Genomic DNA, 23,391 nt, shown 5'->3' with positions numbered 1-23,391 from the left:
GGAAAACAACACTTGAGTTTCAGGTATCATGGGATGAAGACCCTCTGCAATGTTGGGAATTCTAAAACACTAAAAATTCAAGCCTATGATCACTCACTGAGTGACATAAATGATCATAATAGAAGGAAGAAAAATAATACTAATAATTATAGATAAGTATGCAAATTGACCATAATGAATGAAATTCATCTTTTCTGCCTGCACATTAGCTAAGACATGCTTCTAAGTACATATACTTAAAGGGCCGGGCGCAGTGGCATACACCTGTAATCCTAGCACTTTGGGAGGCCAAGGCAGGCGGATCACCTGAGGTCAGGAGTTCGAGACCAGCCTGACCAACATGGAGCAACTCCGTCTCTACTAAAAATACAAAATTAGCCAGACATGGCGGTGCATGCCTGTAATCCCAGCTACTTGGGAGGCTGAGGCAGGAGAATGCTTGAACCTGGGATGGAGGTTGCAGTGAGTCGAGATTGCACCATTGCACTCCAGCCTGTGCAACAAGAGCAAAACTCTGTCTCAAAAAAAAAAAAGTGCATATACCTGAAGAACAGACATTTCCTTAAACATTTAAACTATAAAAGATTTTTGATCTTTAAAAATAAAATAATACTATTTTAATAAGGAAGCAATTTACTATCTACAGCCTAAAATTCCACTTATTCTTAGTACTGAATTAAAAGGGAAAACAGCATTTAAAATTATTCCATTTAAACGGAATGTTTTCTTTTTTCAGTCAACACATAGTGAGTTTCTTTGTGCCAAGTGTGTTAAGTGTTCTGCAGATGTTATTATTTAATCCTCGCCTCGGTCCTGAGAGGTTAGGTTCTTTATCTCAGGATAGAAGTAGCAAGGATAAGAAAGGTTACAAACTTATGTGAGATCACTCAGCTGAAATTTACTCCCTTTTACCTGCTTAAAACTCTGCCATTGCCAGGCGCGGGGCTCACGCCCATAATCCCAGCACTTTAGGAGGCCAAGGCAAGAGGATCGCTTAAGCCCAGAAGTTTGACATCAGCCTGGGCAATATATTGAGACTCAATCTCTACAAAAAATGAAAAACTAGCCAGGTGTGGTGGTTCATGCCTGTAGTTACAGCTACTCAGAAGGCGAGGCAGGAGGATCACTTGAGCCCAGGAGGTCAAGGCTGCAGTGAGCCATGATTGTACCACTGCACTCCACCCGGGGTGACAGAGTGAGATCCTGTTAAAACAGAACAAAACTTTGCCATGGCTTCCTCTGCATTCAGAACAAATCCAAGTCCTTTGCTTTAGTCCACAGAACGTGGCATGATCTGATCTCTGACAGTCTGACACTACCCTGCTAATGAGTCCTAGGATAAGTCAAGCTCTTGCCTTGGGGCCTTTGAACTGGCTGTTCAAGGCCTGGGCTACTTCACACCACCACTTTCCACGTGGCTGGCTCCACTCAGACCACAGCTTAAGCATAACTTTTTCAGGTAGAGCTTCCAGGACCACCTTAAGTAGACCAGGTGTCTCCTCAACACTCCCAATCATTCCCCATCTCAATACCCTGTTGTTTTTCTTCCTGCTTTCTTTGGCTCTCTGCCAGTCTATAAGCTCCATAAAGGCAGAAGTTGTATCTAGTTTGTTCAGTACTATCTATCTACATCTAGAATAGCACAGGATACAAGATAGTTTAGACTAGGATATTGGTAGGATAGCTAACAGTAAATTGACTAGATATAGTAAAAAATTGGACGTGAGAGATTAGGGAAGGAGAAAAATAAAGATTTCTCTGCTTCTGATTTGAGCAACTGGAGGAACGATCTTGCTAATGACCCAGGGAACACAGAACTAGAAAGAATACATACACTTACACACACATACACACACAGACACAGACACACACACACACATTATGAAAGAAACTTGATCTTTACCCAGAAAGCATCATTCTGGGCCTTCCCAGTCCTATCTTCCTTAATAGGCTGCAAAGGATCTTTGTTTTTCTGTGTGGAATAAAAATATGTTTTTAAAACAATTTTTATTTCAAAGAAATGCATTTCAAGTTTTAAACATAAAGCAAAAATAAATAAATAAAGGTTTGTATTGTTTTCCTGAACAGAAATTTTTGTTTGCTTATATTATTGATCTAAGTAAAATAGTACTTGAAAAAAAAAAAACTTTATCCAACCTTCTTTAGCATGGTCTATGACAAATACAATACAAACTATCAGAAGAAGCAAAGCAAACATCATTTGAATAAATAATCATACAAAACAAACTCTATAATGATGATTATAAAATAGAAGTAAAAGGTTTTGAACTAATAAACCATTTTCAGAATGAGAGCTTGTAAAATAAAGTTAAATAAAAGTGTCTTGGAGGCATCATAGTACCTGACTTCAAAATATACTACGAAGTTATAGGAACAAAACAGCATGGTACTGGCATAAAAACAGACACATACATAGACCAATGGAACAGAATAGATAAACCCAAAATAAATCTACTTCTTTATAGCCAACTGATTTTTGACAAAGGTGTCAAGAACATGCATGGGGAAAAGATAGTCTCTTCAATAACTGGTGCTGGGAAAACTGGATATTTATATGTGGAAGAATGAAACCAGATCCCATGTCTCACCATATACAAAAATCAACTCAAAATAAACTAAAAACTTACACTTAAGATCCCAAACTATGAAACTACCAGAAGAAAATATAGGGGAAACACTTTAGGACACTGGTCTGGGCAAAGATTTTATGGAGAAGACCTCAAAATCACAGGCAATGAAAGCAAAAATAGACAAATGAAATTATACAGACCAAAAAGCTTCTTACAGAAAGGGAAATAATAGAGTGAAGAGACAACCGGCAGAATGGGAGAATGTATTTGCAAACTATGCATCCAACAAGCCATTAATATCCAGAATATACAGGGAACTCAAACACCTCAACAGCAAAATAACCAATCCAATTAAAAATGGATAAATAAGCTAAATAGACATCTCTCCAAAGAAGACATACAAATGACCAACAAGTATATGAAAAAATACTCAACATCACTAATCATTGGAAAATGCAAACCAAAACCAAAATGAGATATTATCTTACCCCAGTTAGAATGGCCATTATCAAGACAAAAAACAACAAATGTGGGCAAGGATATGGAAAAAGAGGAACTCTTGTACACTGTTGGTAGGAATATAAATTAGTATAGACAATATGGAAAACAGCATGGAGGTTCCTCAAAAAACTAAAGCCAGAACTATCATAAATCCAGCAATCCTACTCCTAGAGATATATCCAAAAGAAAAGAAATCAGTATGGCAAAGGCATATCTGCACTCCCATGTTTATTGCAGCACTATTCATAATAGCCAAGATATGGAATCAACCTAAGTGTCCATCAGTGGATGAATGGATAAAGAAAATGTGATATATTCACGCAGTGGAATACTTTTCAGCCAGAAAAAAAGAACAAAATCCTGTCATTCATGGTAACATGCATGAGCCTGGAGGACATTATGCTAAGTGAAATAAGCAGGGCACAGACAGACACACTGCATGTTCTTGATCACATTTAGAGGCTAAAAAGCTGATCTTGGCCAGGTGTGGTGGCTCATGCCTGTAATCCCAGCACTTTGGGTGGTCGAGGTGGGTGGATCACCTGAGATCAGGAGTTTGAGACCAGCCTGACCAACATGACGAAACCCCGTCTGTACTAAAAATACAAAATTATCCGGGCATGGTGGCACATGCCTGTAATCCCAGCTACTGGGGAGGCTGAGGCAAGAGAATCGTTTGAACCCGGGAGGCAGAGGTTGCAATGAGCTGAGGTGGCACCATTGCACTCCAGCTGAGGAAGCAAGAGCAAAACTCCATCTCAAAAGAAAAAAAAGAAAAAAAAAAAAAGCTGATCTCATAGAAGTAGAGAATAGAATAGTGGTCACTAGAAAAGGGGAAGGGTGAGATAGGCAGAGGTTAGTTAATGGACACAAAATTACAGCTAGCTGGAAGAAGGAGTAAGTTCTAGAGTATGATAGCACTGTAGGGTGACTATAATGAACAACTTACTGTATATTTTCAAATAGCTAGACGAGTAGACTTTGAACATTCCCAACACAAAGAAATAAATGTTTGAGATGATGGATATGCATAATTACTCTAATTTGATCATTACACATTGTATACACATATGGAAATATCACACTACACCTATTAACATGTACAATTATTATGTGTCAATTAATATATGTGTCAATTAAAAATAAATGATAAAGGCAAAGAAAAAGAACCATTGTGTTAGTAGATAATTGAGTAGAGGCAAAAGTGAGATAGAAGGAACAGCTAAAGCTACAATTAAAATTGGGTTTTAGGCCAGGCGCAGTGACTCATGCCTGTAATCCCAGCACTTTGGGAGGCCGAGGCGGGTGGATCACGAGGTCAGTTCGAGACCAGCCTGTCCAATGTGGTGAAACTCTGTCTCTACCAAACACACAAAAAATTAGCCGGGTGTGGTGGCGGGCTCCTGTAGTCCCAGCTACTCAGGAGGCTGAGGCAGGAGAATGGTGTGAACCTGGGAAGTGAAACTTGCAGTGAGCTGAGATCATGCCACTGCACTCCAGCCTGGGCGACAGAGCAAGACTCCATCTCAAAAAAAAAAAAAAAAAAAATACAAAAATTAGCCTGGCATGATGGCGTGAGACTGTAGTCCCAGCTACTCGTGAGGCTGAGGAAGCAGAACCACTTGAACCTGGGAAGTGGAGGTTGCAGTGAGCCGAGATCGAGCCACCGTGCTCCAGCCTGGGTGACAAAGTGAGACTCCATTTAAAAAAAAAAAAGAAAAAAGAAAAGGGTGTTAATTCATAGCACAAACTGACATCAAATAAACACTATGCTATGGATCTATAAAGAATTTCTAAGTTTTGTCAACAAATTCTGAATTAGTGGGAAATACTTCCCATCCCAAAGAAAATATTCCCAGGAGTCTTTATGTTACGCTTCTTTACCTCTTTTCTCTATAGACACTGCCCCATCTCTCCTTCAGTTTAACTCATATGCAGAGATGCTCTGTGTATTTTTATTTCTACCTCCTTTCAACCGTCTCTGGCCTTGGTGGTGAGTACTCTGCAAATTCCAAAGAAATGCTTACTGTTTCTGGAATTTCTGGAGCCACTCCAGTGCACAGAAAGGTATCCCCCTCTGTGAAGATCATGTGGCAACTTTTGTGGGTAGGAACTTGACAGGAAAATCAGAAAGTGGGATGGTTTAGGCAGAAAAGGTTGTTAGATTGTCTGAGCTTCAGTCTCCTCATTTAAAAAACATGATGATAGCCAGGCGCGGTGGCTCATACCTGTAATCCCAGCACTTTGGGAGGCCGAAGCGGGCAGATCATGAGGTCAAGAGATCGAGATCATCCTGGCCAACATGGTGAAACCCCGTCTCTACTAAAAATACAAAAATTAGCCGGGCGTGGTGGCGGGCGCCTGTAGTCTCAGCTCCTCGGGAGGCTGAGGAAGGAGAATCGCTGGAACCCGGGAGGCGGAGGTTGCAGTGAGCCGAGATCACGCCACTGCACTCCAGCCTGGGTGACAGAATGACATTCTGTCTCAAAAAAAAAAAAAAAAAAAAAAAAAAAAAAAAAAGATGAGAACACCTATACGGAAGGATTGGAGTGAGGACTGACAGAATGTTTGTAATGTTCTTAGCATAGTGCCTGGCACATAAAAATGGTTCAGTGAATGGCAGCTTTCAATGTAAGAGGGATGGTGAGGAGGTTATGCTTAAGTGCTCTGAATTTAAGCGTAGCTTGATGTTAGAAAGGTTTCTGTCCCAAATCTGTTTCCCCATGGCTGGGAAGATGGCGCCAGATGACAGATGGACGTTATGGAGAACAAGAGTGAGTTCCTGAATCTAGGCAAGCAGTTATCCCTGGCTATCAGAATCACCTGGGGTCCTCACTAACAAACTAACAAACTACCGGCCCACCGTAGACCAATTAAATCAGAATTTCTACCACCAGGAACCCAGGCAGAAGAATGCTAGAAACACGCCCCAAGTGGTTTTTCTTTGTTGTTTTTGGCGTCCCTGGGTGGGCTCACACTCCACGTGTTTTTACTTTTTATTATTTATTGATAAGTAATAATTGTAGCTTTATCTTAGGGGCTGTCCTTTGTCGTTCGGTTAAATGAAGTCCCAGCACTTCGGGCTGCTTAACGCTATTGCACTTTCTACGCAGCAAGGTGGAAAGAGGGCTGGAAAACCGGCTAGGAAACTACGCAAAGCAACTAGAAAAGAACTATCTCATTGCTTTCCGAACACGAATTATCCGGTTCCCCTTTCCCTGAGCGCTATTTAGCGAGGGATCCGAGGTTTCTATTCTGCCTAGTCTCATCGCAAGCTGCCAATACACTCCGAGCAAATCCAAGGAGGTGGCGGGGGACTGTGCTCAGCGCCCGATCTCTGAGAGATCACCTCAGGGCGGCAGAGCCTGAGCCCCAGGGACCCCGAGCCCTCGCGCGCTCTCGGACTGTGGACAAAAGGCCCGGGCCTTCCGGGGGTCACTCACCGCTTGCATACCGAGGCTTCGGTCCTGAAGCGTCGCGCCGCTCAGCTTTGCTGCGCTGGGTCAGCCCTCTGCGGTTTCCCGGCCCAAGACACCCGCCCGCTGGGGGCGCTGCTGCGAGAGCCCTGGTGGCGGACTGCTTTTTGAGTCGAGTCTCTTCCGCAACTGTAATTGATGAATCCGCCCCTGCAGTTTACTAGAGCTCCGTGTTTGAGACTCAAGAAAAGCGTGCAAGTAACTAGCGCACACAGGCCAAGCCACCTGGGCGCACGCACACACCCTTTAAGAGAAAGCCAGCACTCAAAGGATGTGAACTATGTCGTTTAAACGTCCCGTATTTGCGAAATTCCAGAGAGATAGTCGTTCGCTTTGCGGTAGCTGTTCCAAGTTTTCGCCCCGCTTTAAAAAGCCAGAGGAACTGCCGGGCGCAGTGGCTCACGCCTGTAATTCCAGCACTTTGGGTGGCCGAGGCGGGTGGATCACTTGAGGTCAGGAGTTCGAGACCAGTCTGGTCAACATGGTGAAACCTTGTCTCTACTAAAAATACAAAAAATTAGCCGGGCGCGGTAGCATGTGCCTGTAACCCTAGCTGCTGGGGAGGCTGAGGTAGGAGAATCACTTGAACCCGGAAGGCGGAGGTTGCAGTGAGCCGAGATCGCGCCACTGCACTCCAACCTGTGAGACCGAGTAAGACCCTGTCTAAATAAATAAATGAATAAATAAGCCAGAGAAGCAGTTTTTGGTCCATTGATGTATGTAGACAGAAGCCGAACCCTTTGCTATGGTAACCAGACTTGTACCCGATATTATTAATACATTCCTGATTTCACACACACACAAAGTGTGTTTGCTTGTTGTTTTTTAAGTACTGTGGTGCGGAGGAAGGGAAAAAAAAATTTTTTTTAATCAAAGCAAATAGTTTTTGTTGTTGTTGTTGTTTGTTTTGGTTTTGGTTTGGTTTTTTGCCTATTTCCTTTAACCTGACAAGTATGCGTACCAATGGCTGGGCTGATTTGGGTAGGTGGCCAGTTGTATGAACACGGTGGCAAAACTAAATTGGATTGGAGTTTTCCACAAAAACAAAAAAAAGACCCCTCCAATCCAAACATTCTTTGTGTAAAAATCAACTTGTATTATAACTAGACCTGTGAGTATTTCATGTCATAATATGTACAGAAGATATTTGTCTACACCAAAGCAAAACATAACATAACCAGAACCCCTGTTAGCCCAGGACTTGCACACACTTCTAGTCCGTTCAAAACAATGCTTGTGTCAAAGCCTGACGTACCCATTTTCTGGCAAGTATAATGTAAATATTCTTACATTAGTTTACCTATTTTAATCTAAACCAAGGAAATTCAAACGCAGGTTTTCTTCCTTTTCAATTAATGGAGTTTTGTAATATTAAACTAGTAATCGATACAGGAACAGCTGTGAGTATAAACTATTGTGAATCAATACAAATATAATACCAGGGCAAGAAAGAAATAAAGAATAATAAGAAGCAATAAACAAAATGCTACAGTTTAAATGAATTTTATTTAATAGAATATTAAAAATTAGAGTTTTCATAATATTAGATAGCAAACTTCATCATCTGTTATTTTCAGGCTTTTGGGGGAAAACATATCCTTCCAAAGTCTATGGTGCAATGCATTCAAATCTTTAAGAGAAATTAAAAATAACGAAATAGGCAAAATACCTTTTACCTGTTTATTTATTTTTTTACTTTGATTAGCTTCTTTTACTAACATGTTTTGCCCAAATATAATTTGTGGGAACTTGAAATGCATATTTTAATTCTTCTCAAAGTAAATATGGTAGAGGCTCTATGACATTTCTCTGGATACCAGAATCCCTTTAGAAATTAATTGATTTACTTTTAACATAAAAAAGTTTTATTTATTTACCTTTTGACGGATCAGGTCTCTCTAGGAACATTCCGAAAGCACAGAGACAGGAACTATTCTAGCACTGCAATAAGACCAAAAATTAATTTCTATGCATTCTCAGAGGTAACTTTAAGTCACCATTTTAAAGTTATTTTTAGAACATTTGAAAGGATAAGTTATCTTAAACTACAACATTTAATGAAAGAATATATTTTAAAATGGATGATCAGTAAATTTTCATTCAATTTTGGAAGACAAAACAACACGAAAAGCAACTGAATCAACAGGAGTTTCGGGGACCTTTGGCAGTCAGTTAATAAGATGAAAATCTGTGAATGAAACTAGTGGGTGAAGAGTAGACACATCTCTTCGTTCCCAACTGGACCTTAGTGGCGACCATTTGAGAGTGATTTTAATCAGAAACCCTGACGACTGACAGGACCTTTCAGGAGGGGAGAACTTCGGGAGAAAGGAGGCTGGGAATGAACACATCACTTTCTTCTGCTAGGACCCTTCAGCTTTGCTTGGGAGGAGGACCCAAGCTTGAAGATAAGGGAGGAAAAAAATCGCGAGGAACTGCTCAAAGTTGTCCTTTCTCCCCAACAGAGTTCGCTGGTCCGCTGCCATTGGCCGGCTTCTGTGACAGACCGGGATACTTTTTCTTTTTTCTTTTCTTTTCTTCTTTTTTCTTGCCTTTTCTTTTTTTTTTTTTTCTTTTTCCTTCCTTCCTTCCTTCCTTCCTTCCTTCCTTCCTTCCTTCCTTCCTTCCCCCCTTCCTCCCCTCCTCTCCCCCCCCCCCCCCTCTCTCTCTCTCTCTCTCTCTCTCTTTCACTTTTCTTTTTTTTGAGACAGGGCCTCGTTCTGTCGCCCAGGCGGGAGTGCATCGGCGCTATCTCAGGTCACTACAACCACTGCCTCCTGGATTCAAGCGATCCTCCCGCCTCAGCCTCCCTAGTAGTTGGGACTACAGGCACACGCCACCATGCCCGGCTTTTTAAAATTATTATTGTTATTTTGGAAAGACAGGATTTCTCCATGTTGCCCAGGCTGGTCTTGCACTCCTGGGCTCAAGCGATACTCCCGTCTCGGCCTCCCAAAGTGCTGGGATTACAGGCATGAGCCACAGCGCCTAGCCGCGGGATCGACTTTTCTAAGCAAGCTTCACTGTGCCTTTGGCTGGGGAAGTAAAAGGACAGGGAGTGTGGACCACCCTTAGCTTCCTGAGGTTGTTTCGCTTTTCCTTTATCCGCCTTTTGCCAACCGAAGGCACTAATCCTGCAAGAGGCGTTGGCATGGGCGCCCTCCCGGCAGAGTCCCGCGCAGCACCCGTCCGTGTGCCGAGCGCGGGCTTTGCGGTGCCGAGGTCTAGGGCGCGTCGCTCCCCAGGTCTGGAGGGTCATGGGTTCGGTTCATCCTCCTCTATCAAGGGAATTCGCCGTGAGGAGTTGGCTCCTCTTCTCTGGCTAGGGCTGGGAATGGAAACGTGCAGCTGCAAACCAAGGGCACGGGGAATAAATTCCAGAAGCCCTTTTCCCTGGCCGCCCAGAATCCGGCCCTGGCGTAGTCAGAGTGACTTTAGTCACTTCAATCGATTTTTTTTTTTTAACTGAGGGTCTCCAAGTGCCGTAGTAGCCCTGGGCGAGACGGCTGCTCAGATGAGGAAGGTTTCGTCCCAGCCCCGGAAAACCCACATTGTCCTGCGCACCCCCGCACCACCGCGATTCTCTAATCCCCCAAAGCCTCCCAAGACTGTAATGGAGTAAATACAATTTCATCGTGATATTTCCAAGACTATATCAGTAAAGTTTTTTTTTTTTTAAGAGTTTTAAAAGAGTTGTGAGCCGGGCGCGGTGCCTGTAATCCCAGCACTCTGGCAGGCTGAGGCAGGCGGATCACGAGGTAAATAGATCGAGACCATACTGGCCAACTTGGGGAAAACCCGTCTCTGCTAAATATACAAAATTAGCTGGTTGCGTTGGCGAGCGCCTGCAGTCCCAGCTACTCGGGAGGTTGAGGCGGGAGAATCGTTTGAACCTGGGAGGCGGAGGTTGCAGTGAGCTGAGATTGCACCACTGCACTCCAGCCTGGGCGACAGAGTGAGACTCCGTCTCAAAAAGAGTTGTGTTCAGGTGGGTGGCAACTGAGAGCTCCCCGAACCATAACCCCTTATTTAACCGATAAGGAAGCTGTGACCCAGAGGGAGCCAAAGCAGTGGAGAAAGCTAGGAGTTCTTCGGGACTTTACCCCTCTCCCTTTTCCGTCCTTCCCCAGGCTCCCACCTACCCCAGGCTCATTTCCCCCCACCTCCTCCGGGTTCACTTCGTAGGACTCCGTTCCTGCAGGGCCAGGTCCCTCCGAAGTCCCCGGGAGCGCGAAGGCGCCTGGGCTCGCGAGCATACGCGGAGGCGTGGCGCCAGTTCACACATCCCAAACAGCCGAGCGAAGACTCCGAGACACGCACAATAGTTAGGGGAAGAGCCGGCAGTGGAGGCCCAAAATGGGCTGACCCGTAACTAGGAGGCATGGGCACGGTTATTCAGGGTAGGGAGCGCGCGGACGTCAGAGGGGCCCATGCACGGTTCCCATGCTCTACTGGAATTGAGTGTTGACTCTCAGGGGACTTTGCTGGAAAGCCTCTGCTTCCAAAGCCTCCATCTAAGCCCCTTTCCGAAATCAGGGAAGCTGGATGCGTTTAGAAAAAAAAAAAAAAAAAAAATAGGCCGGGTGCGGTTGCTCATGCCTGTAATCCCAGCACTTTGGGAGGCCCAGGCGAGCTGATCACCTGAGGTCAGGAGTTCAAGACCAGCTTGGTAAGGGTTTCGCATGGCGAAAACCTGTCTCTACTAAAAATACAAAAATTAGCCAGGCGTGGTGGCACGGACCTGTAATCCCAGCTACTCGGGAGGTTGAGGCAGGAGAATCGCTTGAACCTGGGAGGCGGAGGTTGCAGTGAGCCGAGATCGCGCCACTGCACTCCAGCCTGGGCAACGGAGTGAGACAAAAAAGAAGAAAAGAAAAGAAAATAATAAGGTTTTAAACTTAAAGGATACATTCCAACTTACCCTCTCCACCCCCACCCCCTGGCTGCAGTTTCCCTTTGCTTCCAGGGCTGAGTTTAACCTCCACCTCCGTTCCTGGGTCTGTGGTGGAGGTGGTGACCGGCCCCTGGAGCGTGGGCGCTAGCGAGGTAGGCGAAACAGGGCGGAGTCCCCCGGAGATGCATCTTTATAAAGGAGGGATCAGCTGCAGACGTCGATGCTACCGTTCGGGTGGAGACCGTTCAGCACCGCGGCCGAGGACAGGGCCCCGCCCGGGTCCATAACCATTGTCCCCAACTTCCAGATTTCTAAACAACCTCTCTCTCTCTCTCTCTCTCTCTCTCTCTCTGCCCCTCCCCTTCACACACATACCCCACTTTCTTCTTTAAAGAGGAGAAAAAAAAATCACCTGGCGCACCTCTCCTTTTTTCTTCTATTTTTCAGAACCCTGGGCGGAAAGCGCCAGCGAGTTGGGCAGATGCCGGCAGCCGCGGTGCAGGATACGGTCGGCGTGTGCTCCTACGGGATGCAGCTCAGCTGGGACATCAACGATCCGCAGATGCCTCAGGTAAGTGAACCGGGTGTGTGCGGGCACGCGGGGCGCTGTCCATCCGAAGGAGGGAGGGAGAATGGCATTCGAGTTCTTGAAGAGTCTGCGGACGGACCATACACACACACACACACACACACGCAAAATTTCTGGGTTTCTGAGGCCCCCTCCAATGTAGAAAGAGAACTGGACTCCACAAAAGGCTGAATTGGGTTTAGAAATGTGTCTTCTCGGCCGGGCGCGGTGGCTCACGCCTGTAATCCCAGCACTTTGGGAGGTCGAGGCGGGCGGATCACCTGAGATCGGGAGTTCAAGACCAGCCTGACCAACATGGAGAAACCCCGTCTCTACTAAAAATGCAAAATTATCTGGGCGTGGTGGAGCATGCCTATAGTCCCAGCTACTCGGGAGGCTGAGGCGGGAGAATCGCTTGAACCCGGGAGACGGAGGTTGCTGTGAGTCAAGATCACCCCATTGCACTCCAGCCTAGGCAACAAGAGCAAAACTCTGTCTCAAAAAAAAAAAAAGAAAAAAGAAAGAAAGAAAGAAAGAAAGAAAGAAGAAGAAGTGTGTCTTCTCCCAGCAATTTCCTTGTGCTTGCCTGAAATTACGCGGAAAGCAGCAGGAAATGTTGATCAGGCTCCACATTCCCAGTCCTGGGGAGAGCGGGACGCCTGTCCTTTCACTTCCCGTTAACCAAGGTAGAAATCAGGTGCCTCTCTCCTTATTCATTTACTTTAAATCCATGAGAAAGCTAATGAGAAAATCTAAAGAGATGTAAATACCACTGCTTCTCATACAGCAAAACTATGAGGTACAACTATAAAGTGAATCTAATGACCTAAATTTAAAACAAATAGCCAGACTTCAGCAATTTGTTCAGACCTGCCTGACTGCCCAGAGGAAGGAGACCCCATAGTCATGCCAACGAGGCCATCTGTCCCCGAAACTTACTTCTTCTTTAATGACAAGCAAATCATCATTCTTTTAGGGTGAATTCGTTGTATCTTGCTTTATTTCAATAAAGCAAAAATGGTTTGGAGCCAAGTCCAAAGAATGAACTGGGATGGATGAAGTGGTAAATGAAGTGGTTTGAAGCCAATTCCAGAGAATGACCAATTATGCTTGGTCATACTGGTTTGGGCCAAAACTGAGTGACTCTGAAGTCCGGGCTGTGGGGGATGGGGGGTGTAGAATGAGAGTTGCTTCCCAGCCATTTACAAATGTGGGCTTCCAGCAATGTTGTGGCACAGGAATAAAAGAGATGTGTCATTTTTTCAGCAACTAAAATGTGCCTGATAGGTGTTCAGATGAATAGTAATTCATTGCAACATTGTGTCGCCTCTCAAAGAGGTCAGCACTTTTTTGGATCCATACATTTGTAGGTTAGGTGTGTTTTACTCCTTTGTTTTTGTTTGTTTGTTTGTTTGGGGGGTTTTTGTTGTTTGTTTGTTTTTTGAGACGAAGTTTAGCTCTTGTTGCCTAGGCTGGGTACAATCGCGTGATCTCGGCTCACTGCAACCTCCATCCCCCAGGTTCAAGCGATTCTCTTGTCTCAGCTTCCCAAGTAGCTGGGACTACAGGCATGCGCCACCACACCTGGCTAATTTTGTACTTTTAGTAGAGATTGGGTTTCTCCATGTTGGTCAAGCTGGTCTCAAACTCCTGACCTCAGCTGATCCACCCGCCTCAGCCACTCAAAGTGCTGGGATTACAGGTGTGAGCCACCGTGCCCAGCCCACTCCTTTGTTTTAAAGTCTGCCTACTTTAGAGTCACATGGTACCACTTTCGTGAAAGTGGACCACAGTACAGCAAGTGCATCTCATTCTGTTTCTGTCCATGTACATCTTCACAGGAAACAATCATATCTTGCATTTTAGAAAATCACATCCAAATAATGTAATTATGGTTCGTCTCTCAAGCATTTGGTAGACTTCCTATGTAAATACGAACTTCGTTTTAGGAGACTGGTTGTTAAGCGGAAGTATGTGTGTAATAGCTCAAAAGGGCCAGGCACACTGGGACATAGTGAAGTGAAGAAACTTAGCATCGCCCTGCTCTGCCTAACCAAGTGAGCGAGTTAAACTGCCTGTATGACCTTGAGAGACTCCTTGAATTTGCCTTAGTCACAGGCTACTTACCGACTTGTCATCAAGTGGTAGAGTGAGATAACCATCTCAAACTCTCCTCCAGGTCTACGATCAGGTTTAGGTGGAGTGTGTGTGCTTACACACGCACGCACACACACACACAACATGCCAACACTTTAGAACAAATGAAACCCAATCCTTGACATCCTCTATTCTGATTTTAAAAATACAGTCTCTGAGGCTTCACTGCCGGGGGCACTACCTCAGTAGCTCGCGTGACGCATGGGGGCCTAGTCTACATCCTTAAGGGAGAACTAAAGAAAGGCTGTTTTCTGGAAAATTGTCAATTCATTACTAAGATCCTTAAGTTAAAATATTCACTTTTAAAACAAAGATATTAGCATTTAGTATAAGCTTGGAGTTGATAGTACATCATTATATATTTCACTTGTGTCTTACCTTACACTGATGTGCTAATTTATGTCAATTGTAATATTTCAGAGAAAAGATAAATAATACCTAATGGTAGTAATAATGATTTCAACCATATCTTTGTAATTTTGGAAACAAAATCACTCATTTACCTTATTACTGTTAGAATGTGTGGTATTCATGATGTATACAAGTCTGAATTTTCCAACTGTGAATACTTTGGCTTTGCAAATGTCTGACCTAATTTTCCTGAGTGGCAGGAGTGCGGAGGAGATACAAATGGCTTACTACTATGATACACTATTCTGAGCTTTTATCACACCAGCAAGGCTACTGGGTCTGGCCGCTACCCATCTTCTGTTTATATTCCAGCTATGCCACTGTGAAAGGTTATCTATTGAACCTCCATTTCCTTATTTAGTAAACAGGAGTAAAGATATCCATCTTGCAAAGATATTGTGAGAATTATATATATTGCATAATATGGCTTTGCAATACAATTCTGTATTGTAGTGTGAAAGCAGCCCTAAACATTACATAAAAGAAAGTGCTCAGTGGCCGGGCATGGTGGCTTATGCCTGTAATCCTAGCACTTTGGGAGGCCAAGGTGGGTGGATCATGAGGTCAGGAGATCAAGACCATCCTGGCCAATATGGTGAAACCCCATCTCTACTAAAAATACAAAAATAGCCAGGCGTGGTGGCATGCACCTGTAGTCCCAGCTACTCGGGAGGCTGAGGCAGGAGAATCACTTGAACCAGGAGGCAGAGGTTGCAGTGAGCTGAGATCTTGCTACTATACTCCAGCCTGGGTGACAGAGCGAGATTCCATCTCAAAAAAAAGAAAAAAGAAAGTGCTCAGTAAAGGGTGATTATGCAGTGAAACTTATATGCAAAAGAGACTTTTATTGCAGTATAAATAATGCATTAAATTGACAAAGACTACCAAATATGAATACTAAGGCAATGCTCGGTATTTTAGAAATAACTTATTATTTCAGCCATGTGGCTCTTTGTTGAGGAGAATGACAATCCCATATTGCTCTGGGGAACAGTCCAGTGCCAGGCAAGCTCACCCACACCCCAAAGCTCATGGCTTAAGTCCTTCATTGCAGTACCCTTTTAAACTTGGAGAGCCAAGTTGAGAGTAAGGAGAGAAGCTGTTCTCTCTTCTCTGACATTACTGTGGGTGCCACTGCTAATGTGACTCACAGGTTTGGCATGGAGAGCCAAGAGCTTTTGAAGAAAATGCACTGACTTAAAGATATTTACCAGTTAAATTACATTTCAGGGATAGAACATTCCAATCACTTTTTCCCCTGGTACTTCGATACTTAACTTAAAAATGTTTTCAACATTTAAACACACCAAGAAGTGATATAACATAGTGGTAAGAAGTACCGGCTCTGGAATGGGACTGCCAGGGTGTAAATCCTAGAGCCAGACCTTGCTAGCCATGTGATATGACCTTGGGCAAGTTGATTAACCTCTCGGACCTCCACGTCCTCGTCGGTAAATTGGAAATAATTGTTTGCCTGTAACTTGAAGTCTAGATGAATTAATACATGTCTAGCATTTAACAGATAAGCACTATATAAACATTACTTATTACCTGGTTGTCAGGAAGTCTTATATAATAGAAAGAGTGGCATTTTGGGATTTGACATTACTGGATTTAAAAGGAACATGTTTTTATCCTAATGTGCTTGGAGAAATTTTAGAGCATAACGTGTGCAGTTTGGACTGGATAAACTAACCACCCTTACTTCTGTACTCTTCTAGGAGCTGGCCCTCTTCGACCAATTCCGAGAGTGGCCTGATGGCTATGTGCGCTTCATCTACAGCAGCGATGAGAAGAAGGCTCAGCGTCACCTGAGCGGCTGGGCCATGCGCAACACCAACAACCACAATGGCCACATCCTCAAGAAGTCGTGCCTGGGTGTGGTGGTGTGTGCACAGGCCTGCGCCCTGCCCGATGGTTCCCGCCTGCAGCTGCGGCCAGCCATCTGCGACAAGGCACGGCTGAAACAGCAGAGTGAGGACGCGGGGCCAGGGAGAGGGTGACCTTGGAGTCATGAGCTTTTTGTTGTTGTTGTTTTTGTTTGTTTGTTTGAGATGGAGTCTCACTCTGTTGCTCAGGCTGGAGTGCAATGGCGCGATCTCAGCTCACTGCAACTGCCGCCTCCCGGGTTCAAGCAATCCTCCTGCCTGAGCCTCCCAAGTAGCTGGGATTACAGGCACATGCCACCATGCCCAGCTAATTTTGCATTTTGGTAGGGTTTCTCCATGTTGGTCAGGCTGGTCTTGAACTCCCGACCTCAGGTGATCCACCCTCCTCGGCCTCCCAAAGTGCAGGGATTACAGGCGAGAGCCACCGCACCCAGCTAATTTTGTGTTTTTAGTAGAGACAGGGTTTCTCCATGTTGGTCAGGCTGGTCTTGAACTCCTGACCTCAGGTGATGGCCCACCTCAGCCTCCCAAAGTGCTGGGATTACAGGCGTGAGCCACTGTGCCCAAGCATGAGTTCTTTGTTCCCAACTAATTTGCCCTTTCTTTCTTCAGAAGGGTCTGGGGTCAGGGTTAATATTTCTCCCTTCTGGGCTTTGCAGAGAAGGCATGCCCTAACTGTCATTCTGCTTTGGAGTTGATTCCTTGTCGAGGGCACAGCGGATACCCTGTAACCAACTTTTGGCGGCTTGACGGCAACGCGATCTTTTTTCAGGTAGGTCAGGTGAGAACACAATTTGTGATGGATACTTTTCATCAGACCATAAATACCAAACCACCTATCATGTGCCTTGGGAACCCTGGGCCAAACAAAATACAGCCCTAGTGGCCAGAAATAGGTGCTAGAGCTCCCCAGGGACCTAGCGGGAGCCTAGAAATTTGCTCACTACTTTGTGCTCTTTAAGGTCCACAGATGGTAAACCAAGTCATAGTTATAGTTCTTTCAATAGAGTGAAGGGATTGCCGGTGATCTTTTAAGATGTCAATTCTTGAGGCTGTTTTATTTGTTTGAGATTTTTTTTTTTTCTGTCATTTTGAAAGAAACAAAACTAAAGACTTGAGATCTTGGGAAAGGCATGATCAATTTTTGGGCAACATCATCAGCTTCCTTTTGAGGCACAAATGTATGATTCATTTTCTCCTTATTGCAGGCCAAGGGAGTTCATGATCACCCAAGACCGGAGAGCAAATCGGAGACAGAAGCTAGAAGAAGCGCCATCAAGAGACAAATGGCCTCTTTCTACCAACCCCAGAAAAAGAGAATTCAAGAATCCGAGGTAACAGGGAGCTGACAGTGCACAGCGGTCTCAGCTCATTTTCATCCCAAGATACGCTGATCATTATGCAAAATATGAAGGTCATACATTAATTACAAGGGTTTGATTTCATGTGAAAATTATATGTCTGTAACAAAATATCATTAAGTCAACATTTGGATAGGGTTTCTAATCCCTTCTTCTCCTTAAAAGAAAAAGCAACAATCTCTACAAGCAATGATACAGTCCTTATATGTCAGTGTGCTGACATCCTAATATAAGGCCGATTATGCAACAGTAATAAAGACAGAAATATGTGCCTACCAACAGGACATTGTCAGTGTACCCTTGAGAGGGTCCTTTCCATTATTTCATCCATAAGAATGGATAAAATTTCTCTGCGCAATTTAATTCAGTTTTCCTTTTCAACCAAAGCTTGCCAAGCAGGCAGAATGTTAGTGTAAGGATAACAGAAACTGACACTTTCTAGCACTTCCTATGTGCCAGGCACTGGTCGAAGAGTTTCACACATTTAATGGTTGCAGAAACTCTATAATGAGGTTACTATGATTAAGTTCCATTTTTAACATGAAGAATCTGAGGCTCAGAGAGGTTAAGTGGCTTGTACAATTCATGAGGGACAGAGTCAGGAATTGAACCCAGGCCTGTGTGGCTCCTAAGTCTCCACTATTAGGAACACAGTATGAGTGAGAACAGTACCATCTACCACTCAGAAGCATCCTACCTGGCTACCATGGACCTTCCTCATTCAGTTGTTGGTATTTATATCTGAGAGAGCTCAAGCTTAGCAACCCTCGGACCATGTGCTTAAATCACGTACCTGGGCAGTGCCATGTTCACAACACAGAGCCCAGCACATGGATGTCTGTTTTTACTTACTTGTTGGCTATTGTTACAGGTGAGGGTGTCCACACGATTTACATAGCATGTGTCTGTGTTTGTATCATTTTTCTAGGCAGAAGAAAATCAAGACAGCAGTGGTCATTTCAGCAACATACCTCCCTTGGAAAATCCAGAAGACTTTGATATAGCTACTGAAACCAGCTTCCCTATTCCAGGGCAGCCTTGCCCTTCCTTCCCAAACTCTGATTCTTACAAAGCTACCTGTGACCTAGCCATCTTTCAAGGAGACAAAATGCCACCCTTTCAGAAATACTCAAGCCCAAGAATCTATTTGCCTAGGCCACCTTGCAGCTATGAATTGGCAAACCCTGGTTATACAAATACGAGCCCATATCCCACCCTTTATAAGGATTCCACCAGTATCCCTAATGACACAGACTGGGTTCATCTGAACACACTACAATATAATGTCAATTCATACAGCAGCTATGAGAGGAGCTTTGATTTCACCAACAAAGAGCATGGCTGGAAACCAGCTCTTGGAAAACCCAGCCTTGTGGAGAGGACTGACCATGGGCAGTTTCAGGCCATGGCCACTCGCCCTTATTATAACCCAGAGCTTCCCTGCAGGTACCTCACGACTCCGCCACCAGGTGCCCCTGCCCTACAAACTGTGATTACCACCACCACTAAAGTGTCCTACCAGGCCTACCAGCCCCCTGCTATGAAATACAGTGACAGTGTGCGAGAGTTGAAGAGCCTTTCGAGCTGTAACTACACTCCTGAAGATACTGGGATGTCTGTCTATCCAGAAGCCTGGGGTCCTCCAGTGACAGTCACCAGGGCTACCTCTCCTTCAGGGCCACTTCCTATGAAAATTGCAGGAGATTGCCGGGCCATCAGACCCGCTGTGGCTCTTCCCCACGAGCCAGTTTCCTCTAGGACAGATGAAGCAGAGACTTGGGATGTGTGTCTGTCTGGGCTGGGCTGTGCAATCAGTTACTCAGATAGAGTGGGTCCCTTCTTTACCTATAACAATGAGGATTTTTGAAAGACAATCCAGGGGACAACATAATAGCAGTGTGCATGCAGGCAGGAGGCAGGGAAATGTGAAATGGCAATGATCTCTTATTGAGTGGGGAGATTCACCTTATGTGCAAAGAAACACAGATCGTAGGAAAAAGGCTGAGTGGCTGAGAAAATAATCAGTTGGAAATGTTTAGATAATATGGGAAATTTCACACAGCATTTTGAAACTGGCTACAATACATAGAAGTAACTCAGGAAAAGTGTGAGTCTCTCAAATGAACCAATAAGCAAACTGGAGGAGGTTAAATACTGACCTAAGTTCACTTAGCTTACTAGTGGGAGTAGAAGTCAAGGATTCTGGTTCTTATTCTAGGGTTTTTCCCATTAGAGCACCTTAGGGAATTTCACATCCCCAGAGGCTGCCAAAAGAGCTTCAGGAGGAAATTTTTACAGTCTTATCTCCTGAGTCATTTCATGAAATTTTTGTTTAGCATTTAGAACCTGTTAAACTAGCTTCAGGAAGTAATTTTGATTGTTTTATCTCCTACGTATATATCTACAGCTTTTCAAAAAATCTCTAGCAATGGTAAAGTTCAGTTGTTTTTAAAAGATTCATATTAGCTGAATACCTTTTCATAACATGATAGTTTCCGTAACAGAGACAGCCTAACAATGATTTGTATTTAGTGGATTATCATTGTACTAAATACATTTTTTTCTGATTAGGTTTCAGAATCAGAATTAAAATGTTTTGCTAAAATATAGCTTTATGGTTCCTCTGTTATTCTTCATAAAGGTAATTGATAATGTTCAATTAAATGTAACAAGGACATTTTAAAGTAATGAAGCCAACTCTTGACTTACTTCAAAACAGAAATAGGAAAAAAATTGTTCATATTATGATCTGGGAAACAGTTGTTATGAAACATTAAAACATATTAAATAGGCCAAGAGAGGTGGCTCATGCCTGTAATCCCAACACTTTGGGAGACCAAGGCAGGAGGATTGCTTGAGCCCAGGAGTTTGAGACCAGCCTGGGCAACAGAGAGAGGCCTCATCTCTGGGCAACAGAGAGAGACCCCAGGGCATGGCAGTGTGCCTGTAGTCCTAGCTACTTGGGAAGCTAAGGTGGGAGGATAGTTTGAACCCAGGAGGTCAAGGCTGCAGTCAGCCATCTTTGTGCTACTACACTCCAGCTTGGGCAACAGAGCAAGACCCTGTCTCAAAAAAAAAAAAAAAAAAAAAAGTATTAGTTTGACTGTTTTGTAGTTTATTTGCAAAATACCTGTTGTTGCATTCTGTCATAACAGAAAGCCTTTTTAAAACATTTGGTGTGTGCACACACACACTTTTGCACTACTCCCAATATTCACTAATGTTTACTGAAAATATTCTGTTTTCAAATAAAGATAAACTACATGAGCAATATATTTTTGAGGCAGGGGTGCCTAAAAGTATCATCCTCAAATTTGCATAGAATAATCAATTTGTATAGCTAAATTGTAGTAAGTCAGATGCCATTTTAAATCATTGAGCATTCTATATTATCCAACTAATTCATAAAAGCTTAATACTCAAACATCACAAATGCATGCAGTCTTACCAAAAGATTAAGTAGGTATGAGTACACTCCTATGAGTTTCTAACCAACCAATTTTTTTCAAAGGGAAAGATGCTTAGTACACTCATTGGTTACTTTTTTCTTTGAACTTCCATTGCCAAAACTCACAAGCTATAATAATATCTAACATTTATATAGCACTTACTGGCCAAACACGGTGGCTCACACCTGTAATCCTAGCACTTTGCGGGGCTGAGGCATGTGGATCACTTGAGCCCAGCGTGGGCAACATGGCAAAACCGTATCTCTACCAAAAAAAAATACAAAAATTAGCCGGGTGTGATGGCACACGCCTGTAGTCCCAGCTACTCAGAAGATTAAGGTGGAAGGATGGCTTGAGCCCAGGAGGTAGAGGTTGCAGTGAGCTGAAATAGCACCACTGCACTCCAGCCTGAGCAACAGAGCTAGACCCTGTCTCAAAAAATAAAGAACATTTAAAAAATGCTAATATATATATCAGCATTTACCATGTGTCAGACATTGTAAGCTCTGGACATACATTAATTGATGTAATTGATTTAATCCTCACAGCTGTCCCCTGAGCTACCCGAGGAGGTGAAATGACTTATAGATCAAGTGGGAGACCAAGATTTGAATCCAGGTCATCTCCCTGCTCTTAGCCAATACATCATATTGGCTTTGATTGTACTCTTTTATCAATAAAATTGCATTTATACTTAAGCATTGCTCTTGGCACAGAGCGAGCTTTGTTACTTCTAAGTGTTCGTGTTCCAATGTGGGACTTTGAGGAATCCCGGCAGGATGGGGAGGAAGGGCCAGGGATGGGAGTAAACAGACATACTGGAGGCCCTGACACAATTGTTTCCCAACGTGTGGTACAAGGGTCCCATGGGGTACAGAGTGAGTCTAGACAGTCCACAAATATTTTAATAGTTACTGACTTATTTTAATGTATAATAGAAAAAGATATAAATAACACATCAAACCCATGATTTCAGGTGGTGCCCATCATAATCCCAAAAGACACAATACTGAATGCCATAATCCCAAATGTTGAAATCCAGAAAGATCAAAATCCCTAATGTCTAAAATCTCAAAAACCACAATCTCAAAAGATTAAAATTCCAAATGTTGAAATCCTGGGAGCTGAATTCTGGAAAAGGGGTTAACACATTTTCAGTTGCATGCAGATAGTTACATTGTGTTAGTTGCATCATGTTAGGCTGAGCTACCATGTCTTTATTTGGAAATTTAGTACGTTAAGGAGATGCATATGGGTGTCAAGTTAACGAGCGATCAACTTATCACTGATAGGAGTATGGCATGAATTGGGTTGAAATGGAAAGCAAGTCCAATACAGGGCATCTAGATTTTATTCCAAGAACCATGGCAAACCACTGAAGAATTTTTTTTTTTAAATGGAGTTTCGCTCTTGTTGTCCAGGCTGGAGTACAATGGCGTGATCTCGGCTCACTGCAACCTCTGCCTCCCAGGTTCAAGCGGTTCTCCTACCTCAGCCTCCCGAGTAGCTAGGATTACAGGCGCGTGCCACCACGCCGGCTAAGTTTTGTATTTTTAGTAGATGGGGTTTCACCATCTTGGCCAGGCTGGTCTCGAACTCCTGACCTCGTGATCCACCTGTCTTGGCCTCCCAAAGTGCTGGGATTACAGGCATGAGCTGCCACACCAGCTACCATTGAAGAATTTTTAGCAGAAAAGTGGCATGATCCAATTTATCTTTTGAGAGGAATCATCCCAACGCTGTATAGATACTGGATTAAAGCTGGGTTTAGGAAGCAGGAAGATGACTGCAAGTAGTCCAGGCAGTAAATGGTGGCTTGGACTAGATGGTAGCGGTGGAGATGGAAGGAAGTAGACAGATTCAAAATGTAATTTGGGGGGAAGACCCACTCGGGAGCCCCTCTGTCTCTGCAGGAGAGAGAACTATTCTCCTTTCTGTTTCTTTCGCCTATTAAACCTGAGCTCTTAAACTCACTTCTTGTGTGTACACGTCTTCAATTTCCTTGGTGTGAGACGACGAAACTCAGATATTTACCCCAGACAATGACGCTGCTTCATTTTAGGGACCCATCTGGGATCGTTTCTAATAGTTTTG

At 43.8% G+C, this 23,391-nt stretch overlaps 2 protein-coding genes across 2 annotated transcripts in view; one reads left to right on the top strand and one right to left on the bottom strand.

The window, feature by feature from the left end:
• SYCP2L (synaptonemal complex protein 2 like) overlaps window positions 1-6,834 on the bottom strand; it is an 86,643-nt gene extending 79,809 nt beyond the window's left edge. Inside the window, exons 1-2 of the mRNA XM_025382310.1 lie at window positions 6,536-6,834; window positions 1,904-1,972 (exon numbers count right to left, since the gene is read on the bottom strand). Of these exons, the coding sequence (XP_025238095.1) occupies window positions 1,904-1,972; window positions 6,536-6,544 (78 nt within the window). The 5' untranslated portion in view covers window positions 6,545-6,834. The remainder of the gene's footprint in view (window positions 1-1,903; window positions 1,973-6,535) is intronic.
• A 5,043-nt stretch (window positions 6,835-11,877) lies between these two features.
• Window positions 11,878-20,316, top strand: GCM2 (glial cells missing homolog 2). The gene is made up of 5 exons (XM_025383935.1): window positions 11,878-12,033; window positions 16,320-16,572; window positions 17,147-17,259; window positions 17,696-17,821; window positions 18,777-20,316. Exons 1-5 carry the CDS (start codon window positions 11,944-11,946, stop codon window positions 19,713-19,715), a joined length of 1,521 nt encoding a protein of 506 aa, XP_025239720.1. The 5' UTR covers window positions 11,878-11,943; the 3' UTR covers window positions 19,716-20,316.
• The last annotated feature ends 3,075 nt before the right edge of the window (window positions 20,317-23,391 follow it).

Source organism: Theropithecus gelada, chromosome 4, assembly GCF_003255815.1.
Source record: "Theropithecus gelada isolate Dixy chromosome 4, Tgel_1.0, whole genome shotgun sequence".
Taxonomy (NCBI): domain Eukaryota; kingdom Metazoa; phylum Chordata; class Mammalia; order Primates; family Cercopithecidae; genus Theropithecus; species Theropithecus gelada.
This window is presented reverse-complemented; position numbering and strand designations above follow the sequence as displayed.

Coding starts and splice junctions, on each gene's coding strand:
- GCM2 (XM_025383935.1), top strand. CDS start 11,944: ATGCCGGCAGCCGCGGTGCAGGATACGGTCGGCGTGTGCTCCTACGGG. Junction 12,034..16,319: donor ACGATCCGCAGATGCCTCAG/GTAAGTGAACCG, acceptor GTACTCTTCTAG/GAGCTGGCCCTCTTCGACCA. Junction 17,260..17,695: donor GCAACGCGATCTTTTTTCAG/GTAGGTCAGGTG, acceptor TCCTTATTGCAG/GCCAAGGGAGTTCATGATCA.